The sequence below is a fragment of the Myxine glutinosa genome, chromosome 9, assembly GCF_964187855.1.
Source record: "Myxine glutinosa chromosome 9, kmMyxGlut1.1, whole genome shotgun sequence".
Taxonomy (NCBI): Eukaryota; Metazoa; Chordata; class Myxini; order Myxiniformes; family Myxinidae; genus Myxine; species Myxine glutinosa.
The window spans coordinates 24,587,183-24,599,058 of NC_136269.1; the positions used below are offsets into that span (position 1 = coordinate 24,587,183).

The following is an 11,876-nucleotide window of genomic DNA, read 5'->3' on the forward strand; positions in this document are numbered from 1 at the left end:
TTGGATTCTGTGTGTCCGTCCATCTGTGATAATTTTTTTTTTTTTTTACCGTGATGACTTAAAAACGGATAACGGGATCCAAGTCAAACTTGGTACAAATATGTATAAATGTAAAGATGAACTGATTGGATTTTGGCATAAAAAGGTCAAAGGTCAGAGGGCTTGTCAGGTAAAAATGTGATACTTGAACAGCTGAAGAGATTTAAATCGAACATGGTACAAGTATGTATAATGATGTATTAACATGGGCGGAGACATATCTGTCGACATTGCGGCATCGAAGAGTGCCAATCTAGTTTGTTTCCTCCCATCTCTTCTGAAACGTCATTTCATGTATCCACTGCCTCTCCTACTCAATTCCTGCACACATTATTTGTAAATGCCTGTAAAGATTGTAAAACGCTGCGTTTAGGTGGATACAAGTGCAAGTATTAAGCTGAGTTATGTTGCACCTCGCCCATGTGATTTTGTGTTGCTATCAATAACATGGCATTTGGATTTATAATGGCTGTTATTTGGATTTATAATGGTTATTAGGATTTATAATGGCTGTAATTTGGATTTATAATGCCTGTCATTTGTATTGTATATTGCGTATTGTTGTTTTAAACCATTTAAGTAGAGTTTGAAATGTATGCATGTGTGCAGGTGGCATTTTGGCTGGAATTCTATCCGATTACTTTGGGGGCCGTGCAACCATCTGCGGAGCGATGCTTATTTTAGCAGCACCCATGGTGTGTTCTGTGTGGTTTGGTTAATGTCATGGCTGAAATAGGAACTTCTTTTTCCTTGTATGTATTTCGTTATTTGGAGAGATGTGGGTAGGAGTACGCCTTTCATAAGTAGCATTTTCTTTTGTTGCTTCTCTGGCTGCAAATTTTGAAGTCATTAAGTGTATGTGTGGCACCGGTTAGACTTGATTAACCAAGTCCGGTGTGCGTATACAATCCTTTCCTGAAGGTCATTACTGTCCGCTATCGTTTATTGTCCCCCGTCGCACCGCGGAGCGAAAGGGGGACTATGGTTTTCCCCTCCGTCCGTGCGTGCGTGTGTGCGTGCGTGTGTAAGCGAAGGACCGCATTCGAATTTGGTGTGTGGGTGCAACCCACGTCAAAATCCAAGATGGCCGCCACCATGTATGTCTGATGCCATGTATGTCTGAACCTTGTGAGCGGAATATCTTGAAAAATAAGCGAAGTACCAACTTTTAATCTGGTGTGTGGGGTGTATCTAGGCATAAGGAAGAACCCTATTCAAAATTGGGTCGCCACGTCAAAATCCAAGATGGCCACCACCATATATATGTCTGAACCTTGTGAGCGAAATATCTTAAAATAAACGAAGTACCAACTTCTAATCTGGTGTGTGGGTGTATCTAGGCATAAGGAAGAACGCTATTGAAAATTGGGTCGCCACTTCAAAATCCAAGATGGCCTCCGCCATGTATGTCTGAACCTTGTGAGTGTAATATCTTGAAAAATAAGCGAAAGTACCAACTTCTAATCTGGTGTGTGGGTGTATCTAGGCATAAGGAAGAACGCTATTGAAAATTGGGTCGCCACGTCAAAATCCAAGATGGCCGCCTCCATGTATGTCTGAACCTTGTGAGCGAAATATCATATCATAGCATGTTTTCTGCGTCTTCCACTTTGTCAACTCGCATCACTTCCCCGATGGGGGACCAAGGCGTAACGCTTGTTTTATTTGATATCCAAGATTGATATGCTAATTCTTCAGAGACGAGCTCTGTTTTGAGAAGCTTGGGATCGTAATCCGTCATACGACTGCTTTCCGCTCGATTTGAACTTCAACATCAAAGATTTGTTGCCACCAGTCCCCTGTGTCTTTGTAACTACACTACTCGTACCATAGTGACGATGAGCACTTTTAGTGTTTTAATCCAATATGTCAGTGCAGTTTGAGAATTTATTACTTGCAAAATCGAAGATTTTGTATATTGTATATTGAAGTATATTGGTTGGTTTTGTGTATTATTCTGCCTGTCAATCGCCTACAGATCACAATATTAAACTGTCACGAAACTTCACCAGATGGTAGACTTGGTCATAAGGAAGAAACCTATTGATTTTTAGGTCAAAGGTCATCGTGAGGTCAAATTTCTAAAATTGTCATTTTTCATCCAATTGACTTGAAAATTGAACAGCATTTGCATATTGTCACTAAATTGGGAAACCAACTATTTGAGGTCAAAAGGTAAAAGGTCAACTCAAGGTCAAACTTCTAAAATCAATTTTCATCTCTAATTGTCTTTTCATCTGATTGACTTGAAAATTAAACAACAATTGCAAAGTGCCTCACTGAATTGGGAACCCAATTACTTTTGAGGTCAAAAGGTCAACTCAAGGTCAAACTTCTGATATAAATTTTCATCTGAAAAATCAAAGTTTAATCTGATTGACCCGAGCTTTGATGAAGATGATCAATTTAAATCTTGATGAAATGGACGTGCTCAGCATCTTAATATCCATGGCAACCTTTTTGGGGGGGGGGGGGGGGGGTAGATTTTGCAAATATCGTGCTCTGCTTGACGTCTTGTTTTATTTTTTGCTTACTATTATCATGGTTATACTTCAGTGCATCAATGTTTTTGAAACCAGTTGTGAATATACCTTGTTTGTTTAAAAAGCATGTTGTTATTTAAAGGTTTATTTCCTTAACATTCACCGTTATTCAATGCATTATATCAAAGATTAGATTTTGTAATTTTGATGGTGTTTTTAATGGCACATTTCGTGTTCCCTTACAGCTTTATGTGTATAACTCTTTTGGTTACACAAGCACACCAACACTGATATGTAAGTTTGAATCGCTTGACTAGTTTGGTTTTTATTCACTGAGAATGATGCAAGTTATTTGGGAGAATGCAGATACACATTGTTGTTTTCTGCAAAATCTTTGTAAAGTTTAATCAACTGATTGGCATATGTGGGAAAATTACACGCCCAGACCAGGAATCGAACCCAGGTCCTCTGAAAAGCCCGTACCAGTGCTCTGCCGTCTGAGCTATCTGGGCGACCCTGACTGAGCATGCAATTGTCCCACACATATGATTGCCACTCTCTTTCCATCAATGCTTCCAGGGCACTCGCTGCCAACCATAGGAGCACCAACTGTCTGAACACGAGAGGGTATTCCTCCAATGGGAAGACAAATCCATGTCAGCTATTGGTCAGGGTTACCCAGATAGCTCAGATGGCCTTGCAGTGTTCATATGTTTTATACCTCTCCCACATTTCTCCCGATGTCCCTGCTCTCAAATGTTGTGTTTGTGTCCTTCCCCCTAGCTCCCCATCTTGTCTACCGCTCCCCTTATTTTGTGTTTTATGTGTTGGTTTGACTTGTGTGATTAATGTTAGCTCTTTCACGAGCCTCGATGTTGTATACAAAATTTTTTTTTAAATGGCAGAGCACTGGTCCGGTTCAACAGAGGACCTGGGTTCGATTCCTGGTCTGGGTGTGTAATTTTCCCACATATGTCGATTAATTAGTTATATAATCCTGTTAATTAATTTAATTAAAGTTTAATTGCCTCATCTGTTCTTTGTTCTCAGCTTTGCTGATCTTATGTGGCATTTTGGTTAATGGACCTTATGCTCTGATTACAACTGCAGTTTCAGCTGATCTGGTGAGCTGCTCCTGATGCTGTGCTAAAGTTCTGAAATTCCCCTAAATCTTCCCATCGTGCCTCATTAAATTCACATCCATACTGTTAAAATCTCCATGAAACTTTGAATGAAAAGACAAGACTACATATTTTCAGCTTCCTTAAAGCAATAGCTATATTAGTTTTATACTTGGGATGATACTTGAAATAAATTCTGCAGCAATCAGGATGCTGATTTATTGTGCTCAGCCTTTAGAAGAAGCTCTTTAGTTCATTGTGTTTGAATGTTTGCTTCCTTTAATAATGCTGTTTACCACAACCATACTGTTTTTCAGGGAACACACAAAAGTTTGAAAGGGAATTCAAAGGCACTGTCTACAGTTACTGCCATCATTGATGGAACAGGGTCTGTAGGTGCGTTGGCAAAAACACCTTTATTTTGCACGATTGTAGAGACTACAATATTATTTCAGACCACAAAGCTTATTAAATACAGCACTGTTCTCTCTTTGGGTAAAGCAAACAATTTGTTTGCACAATGTAGTTATACTCCCATGCTCGTCCAACCAAAGAAAACTGCATAAAGTGACACACGGCAAGCCCTTTGTTTCAAACCGTACACTGGTTCCTCTACAGCTGCAGACATTCACAAGTAGTACATGCATAAGAATCCCTATGCTACAACCCCTCAACCACCTACCAGTTACATCACTTGTTGGTGAATCATCAGCAACAGTGTAGACAGAAAAGCGTACCATTCTTATGTATGTGCTACAGTATTTGTGAATGACTGCAGCTGTAGAGGAACCGGCTAATGTTTGAAACATCAAAGGGCTTACCTTGCATAACTTTTCTTGGTTGCTTTATAGAGCTTTCTTTGGCTGGAAGAGCATGGGAGTGAATTTATTGAAATCCTAGCCACCTGGGGTAATTGATTAGGTGAGAGCTGATTGGTTATTCCCTCTAATTACAGGTGAGATACATGATTGGGTCATGATAGCTACATATTAATATGCTTGTCCATCTGTCTGTGTGTAACATTCTGTTCCATCCATTGGTTAGACAGCTGCCCTGTCTCCACCTACAATTTAAACCTGAAAACCCATACTGCTTATATGGTGGTTCTTCCTACTATGCAAAGCCATACATCTTCATAGCCATCATATTCACAATCGCCATGCCCTTTTCCCTTTAGTGTAAAGCGACAGTTCAAAGGATTCTGAGCAAATAGGCGTCACGTGCATTGTGAAGATAGGTCTCAGCGGTCTGTTGTCTTTACACCACCTATATAACCATGCAGGGCTTTCACCACGGAGGTTACGCAGGTCCTTGCTGTAATTTCTGTCTTTTCTCTTAACTGACTCGACCAGGGACCATAAAACCCATCCGAAGACTTTCGGGAATCTCTTGCCATTGTGAAAGAAAAGCTCAATCATTATTTACTTTTAACGATGTGTATGTATAATAATAAAAGGCAGTGTCCGTCCGTCCATCTGTCTCATCCACAACTCCAAAACCATAAAACCTAGCGGCCCCAAACTTTGCATGCATACACCTGGACCTCCAACAGATTGCAAGGATGAAAACTGGGTGTTTGGGTGTGTTATAACATCCTTTTCGAAGATTATTAACGAGGTGCTCATAAGAAAAAAATAATTTTTTTTTATAAAACCAGCATTAAATCTGGATTGGTGGCCAATGGATTGGTGGTGGTGTACCAATATTGTGGCCCGCCATCTTGGTCAGCCCACTGCATATCGCTGGGTTCTTTAGGCCGAAACAAAATGGCGGCTTCTCAAACATGCCTTGCCTTGGAAACACGATCGATTAATTATCATTACATAATTGAAGCACATCATCAAAATCTGGATTCGGATATGAGGATTAGATGCTGTAGACTAAACGATGTCCAAATCTGGGGTGAAATCTGACAAAATTATCTTATCTTGCGATTTTATAACTAAGTGTATATATGCATTTATTTAAGCGAGGCTGGGATTCTCCTTGTGGTGGTAGTTTTTTTTTTTTGTTTTTTTTTGATAATCGTTTTTAACTTAATTCATACTTGTATGGGAACTGCTCGGAGACGCATTTTTTGAATGAAACGTTTTTAGCAAAGAACACTATTTTAGTAGTTGGGACTGCTGTTACTGTTGGTCAATTCTGAAGTTGGAATTTTGAAGATCGGTTCGGATTAAGAGTTTGTGGAGCTTATCACAATGTGGTTTTTAACCGTGTGCGGAAATGAAATAAAGGTGGGGTGGAGGGGGGGGGGGGCGTGGGGAGTAGGACCAGTTGCAACTGCTAAACCAGAAAGCATCTCGAAATGCAAGGCCCGTCCGCGTCCGTATGCTCATAATAATGAAAATAGTTGAAAAAAGAAAAGAAAATTGCAGCCTTGACTGCCTTGACCTTTGAGCTTTAGATCCAAAAAAAAATAAAACACGCATACACACACACACCATTCAAAGACTTGTGGGAAGTTACGAGCGGCGGCAATGTGACATCTCGCCCTGAGCATCATTTTTCCTCTACGCCACTGTTGCAGTGGACGTGCAATCTATTTTTAAAATTCCCTCGATGAAGAACCCAGATTGCATATATCATATTCCTGTCAGGAAGCGACTCATTGTTACCATGCAACGCCGGCTACTTTTGCTAGTGTATGTACAATTGTACATATCAGAAAGAATATAATTAGTTTAGGCTCTCATGGTCACTTGAGAGTTGCAATTCCACGAAGTTGGCACATATCTCACAGGATTATGAGTTGGACAGGCGATCGTGATGGCCCATGACATGCAGGAGCTATATTGATTGTGGTTTCTGGGACGATAAAAACAATACGCCAGAAAGAATGTAGCTTTGTTTGTTAAACCTTAGTGTTTTCAGTTAAACAGATTGTAAACAAACCTGAGTCAACAAATAGAGATGCCGTTTTGATCTCTTTGGGTGCTGAGCATCGGTAAACTGGAAACACCAAATGCAGACATCTTTTTGGTGCAGAGGCCCAGTTGTAGCACGTGTTGCACCGCCGTGTTCAGACAAAGATTCCTCGGCAACAGGTGGATCTTGCAACTCCTGTTCGCTGGCCTTTTGTTTTTGTTTCATTGCTTCAGAAATCCTGCGACATTTTTTATGTGCATGCATGGTGCATCAATGGTCCTTGTGACCCAGTAGCTTGTGACCCTTGTGACCCAGTCAAATGTGCCTTCGAATATATTGAGGCCAATCCACACCTGTGCCTTCAATTTTGAGTTCTCCCATGGTGCCAAATCCTTCAACTCCAACAGGTCCTCGGCTTCAACGTCTTGCTCACACAGTATATAGTTAGGCAGGTACTTTCTCTTTCGCCCAGTCTCCTCTGGCTGTGGCTTTATCAGTGGTTTTGATATTTGAGGATGAGCCATTATTTGAACTGCTCACTGCAATAAAAGTATTAAAGCATGAAGCACCCAACTCAACTCAAAACACCCAAGACTATGTGTGTAAAACCACCTTTAGAGGCCATTTTTCCCTGCAAGCGGGGGTTGGCCTTTTTCGGGAACCGTGGTTGTTGTTGTTGTTTTTTGGTCCCCTTTTTGAAGCAATGTTTTACGGACGGATGCCCTTCCTGACGCCAACCCTTTTTGCCGCCTTTAATGACAAACAGGGAATTACCAGTGAACTGGTACTCAATTAGCTGACCTCGGAAGGATGACAGGCTGAGTCAACCCCCGTGGCGTTAATTCAGCGATCGACCGGGATTCGAACCCAGGATCCTAGGATCCTAAGCCGGCACCCTAGCCGCTAGCCCAACACCAAGACTATGTGTGTGACGGGTAAATTATGATAAAGTGGTATCTGCTTGCCGGTGGCCCGAGATGCTATTGGATGAAAGTTTCAGGTATTTCTAAATGCCTTTGGGTGTTGTAAGTGTGAAAGATTGATTTAAGAGCTTTGAAAACCCCAGCATAGACACCATGCCAGACTCTGTGGGTGAAATCGGTCGAAATCTGAAATAGACAATATTCTTATAGTGGCCATTTTGTTTTTCCTGGCCCTTTAAGATGCCAGTAAATGAACATTTGAGGTAGTTCTGATTACCGTTGGACGTTCTAAATTTGTCAGATGGATTTAAAACCCCCACAAAAACCCAGAATAGACACCATGAGCTCAAAAAAAAAAATCTGAATATTCTGATCAAAAACCGATCAAAATCTGAATATTCTCGTAGCAGCCATTTTGGAAAACCCCCTATCTGTCGTTCCCCATTATTTTGTGAGATGTGTGGAAGCCCATTTTAAAGATGTCCCAAGGTACCTAATTCCATCTTCAAGCTTGGTTCTCTGCAAAATAGTGACAGGGTCTCAGGAAGGTAACCCCACTCGTGTGTAAAATTTGGTGGGCATTGGGCCAGTTTTTTTTTTTTTTTTTTAATGATTTTCAGATATACATACATACATACATACATACATACAAACATACATACATACATAACAAACTGGAAAATTAGCTGCTATACAGGTAATTGCCTTATTTAATATACGGTAGTAGAATTGTTGTTTAGAGGTGCATTTAAAAAAAATCAAGCAAGCAATGTGAAATATTTGATACTTATTAGTAATCTTATCCTTGTTTTTGAAATGTGAGTTTGGTTTTGTGTTAAATCAAGGAAATGACTTTTAAGTGGAGGCATATGTGAGACCATGTTTAACAATAATACATCCTTTTTGGTATGATTAATATTGTCCAATTTCCAAAATCGATTTTAGTTGGACTTTCTTTTTCATAATAAGCCTGGTGTTGGCTTAGTGGTTAGGGTGCTGGCTTGGGATCCTAGGATCCTGAGTTCGAATCCCGGTCGATCATTGAATTAACGTTAGGGTGGTTGACTCAGCCTGTCATCCTTCTGAGGTCGGCAAATTGAGTACCAGCTTGCTGGAATGAATGTGCTGGTGTGCCCCGGCTTAGAATAGGTACACCGTATCCCTGCGTATCGTGTCGTAAGAGGGGACTAAAGGGTTGTCGTCAAGGGCATTCGGCCATAAAACATTGCTTCAAAAAGGGAACCATGATGATTGTCATCGGGCTCGCAAGGCTAACCCCCGCTCTAGCAGGGAAAATTGCCTTAAAAAGGGAATTTTTTTTGATTTTTCGTAATGAAATTTGTGTCGTTGGTGGTTTTTAGTTTGTCCAATGAGTTTTGGGCATATTAACAACTTGAAGACAGCTCGTGATGTCTCTACCCTGAAACTATATCGGTGGAAAGAGCAGAAAACAGGACTGTTTGGCTTTGTGTTTTGCTTTTCTTTGTAGTCTCTCATAATTTTTCTGTCACTGCAGGTGCAGCATTGGGCCCATTACTAGCAGGTCTCATTTCCCCAATGGGGTGGGATTGCGTCTTCTACATGCTGATGGCAGCGGATGGTTGTGCTTGTCTGGTATATGATCCCTACACTTTAAAAAAACTTTTAGTTGTCCCCTTTGCTCATGATGTATTAACCCTATCTCCTCTTTGTAATTGCATTGTGCTTGCTGTTCAGAATAGCAATAGCTACCACAGCCTGGCTATCGATTTTAGTTGGTAGGCCACACAAGCTCACAGAAAGGGATAGCCTCCCCACTCCCCCACCCCCGAGTGTGTGACATGCTGGAGCGATCTTGTGCCACAACATCGTGTAAGGCTTTTGATCTTTTACAGTATCTGAGTTAACAATAGAACAGTGAATACACGGTAGAATAAATTTGATACCGTACGCAATTTAACAAATAGTGTAAATTTACATCATCAAAAAAAGAATGAGCACTTTGGTACATACTAGGGAGGGGCAAAGGGGTGATGGGGTAGAGAAGGAGGGCTTTTATTTGTGTTTTTCTCCTGGGAGATTGATCACTGTACTGTACTGTACTGTACTGCACAGGTACTAACCAAACCATAAAAAATGTACTGCACAGGTACTCTAAGAAGAAAAGCCTTCTTATTGATAGTAAATGTTACTTATTTGATCTTATTTTACTCAATGGTTTTTATTTTTCTATTGATTTTTGCACTTGAATTTTGTGAGGCTGGAATGTACACTGCATGACTAAAAGTATGTGGACACCCCTTCTAATTAGTGGATTTGGCTATTTCAGCCACACCCATTGATGACAGGTATATATATTAATCAAACACAGCCATGCAATCTCCATAGCCAAACATTGGCAGTAGAATGGGCCGTACTGAAGAGCTCAGTGACTTTCAACGTGGCACCGTCATAGGATGCCACCTTTCCAACAAGTCAGTTCGTCAAATTTCTGCCCTGCTCGAGCTGCCCCGGTCAACTGTAAGTGCTGTTATTGTGAAGTGGAAACGTTTAGGAGCAACAACAGCTCAGCCATGAAGTGGTAGAGGCCACACAAGCTCACAGAATGGGACCCCCCCCCCCCCCCCCTGAGTGCTGAAGCACGTACAAATAATCTGTCCTCAGCTACAACACTCACTACTGAGTTCCAAACTGCTTATGGAAGCAACGTGAGCACAACAACTGTTCGTTGGGGAGCTTCATGAAATGGGTTTTCATGGCCGAGCAGCCGCACACAAGCCGAAGATCACCATGCGCAATGTCAAGCGTCGGCTGGAATCGTGTAAAGCTCGCCACCATTTGACTCTGGAGTAGTGGAAATACGTTCTCTGGAGTGATGAATCACGCTTCACCATCTGGCAGTCTGATGGACGAATCAATGTTTGGCAGATGCCAAGAGAACGCTACCTGCCCGAATGCATAGTGCCAACAGTAAAGTTTGGTGGAGGAGGAATAATGGTCTGGGCTGATTTTCATGGTTCGAACTAGGCCCCTTAGTTCCAGTGAAGGGAAATCTTAACGCTACAACATACAATGACATTCTAGACGATTGTGTGCTTCCAACTTTGTGGCAACAATTTGGGGAAGGCCCTTTCCTGTTTCAGCATGACAATGCCCCCATGCACAAAGCGAGGTCCATATAGAAATGGTTTGTCGAGATCGGTGTGGAAGAACTTGACTGGCCTGCACAGAGCCCTGACCTCAACCCCATCAAACACCTTTGCGATGAATTGGAACGCCGACTGCGAGCCAGGCCTAATCGCCCAACATCAGTGCCTGACCTCACAAATGCTCTTGTGGCTCAATGGAAGCAAATCCCCACAGCAATGTTCCAACATCTAGGGGAAAGCCTTCCCAGAAGAGTGGAGGCTCTTATAGCAGCAAAGGGGGGGACCAACTCCTTATTAATGCCCATGATTTTGGAATGAGATGTGTGATGTTTGGACGTCCACATACTTTTGGTCATGTAGTGTATCTCATTGACTTGCATGTTAGAAGCTTTTCGCCGTTTGTGATCTTGCCATTAATGTTGATTTACAGTAATCTAACCCTTGCAGATGGTGTGGTTTTACTGTTTCGCATGATATCTCAAAAATTTGTGGACGAATTATGACAAAACTTAGTGGATGAGTTGGGTAGGTGACGAGAACAAAGCGGATTCGATTTTGGTTCAGGGTGTGGTGGAGGTATGTGCTCCACCGAGTGCGTTTCTAGTTTACCAATGTCAGTCATTTCAGAGATGTTAAAATGTGCATACGGTATTTTATTTTGAAAATAATTCACTTCAATTGACAGGAAAAGGTTTTTTGTTTTATTTTGGAGATTTTGCATACAGTTATATATATATATATATATATATATATATATATATATATATATATATATATATATATATATATATATATATATATATATATATATATATATATATATATATATATATATATATATATAACATGTGATGTAGGCTCATCGTACTCTGTGAGGAGATTGATTACCAGAGTAAGTATGTTATTGGCTATCAAGGCGATGAGATGGTTATCAATATTTCTGAGGTGATAAGTTTGAAATCAATAAATCCATTGTTGTACCACTTTAAAATAATTTAACATGCTCATCTTCACCTCCCCTTCCACCAGTTTCTGTCCAGGTTGATCTACAATGAGTTGAAGGGCTGGTGTTGCGCAGGTGTTGCAGGGTGAGACATTGCTTTGGAGACTTAGATCAATTGTTGTAAATTGAGGGGAATAGTCAGCTTGGTGGGGATGGAGGATGATGGGCACACTATCTTGCTCAGTTTGTGATAGAAAGTTTCAAAAGCAGGACTGAGCACATTGTATTTAAGGTTTGTTTCATAGAATGCTGTGAGTTATACCAATTTTTGTAAAAGTAATTATTCTGGTGAAGGACACGTGACTCACTTG

At 40.9% G+C, this 11,876-nt stretch overlaps 1 protein-coding gene across 4 annotated transcripts in view; it reads left to right on the plus strand.

Moving 5' to 3' along the window:
• The window catches only part of SLC37A2 (solute carrier family 37 member 2), a 57,137-nt gene that overhangs the window by 39,556 nt on the left and 5,705 nt on the right, over positions 1-11,876 (plus strand). For 3 of the 4 annotated variants that reach the window (XM_068129452.2, XM_068129453.2, XM_068129451.2), the window contains 6 exons: positions 649-734; positions 2,768-2,816; positions 3,573-3,646; positions 3,961-4,039; positions 8,951-9,048; positions 11,592-11,650. In XM_068129452.2, the coding sequence (XP_067985553.1) occupies positions 649-734; positions 2,768-2,816; positions 3,573-3,646; positions 3,961-4,039; positions 8,951-9,048; positions 11,592-11,650 (445 nt within the window). The remainder of the gene's footprint in view (positions 1-648; positions 735-2,767; positions 2,817-3,572; positions 3,647-3,960; positions 4,040-8,950; positions 9,049-11,591; positions 11,651-11,876) is intronic. The other variant, XM_068129454.2, reaches the window with a different exon arrangement.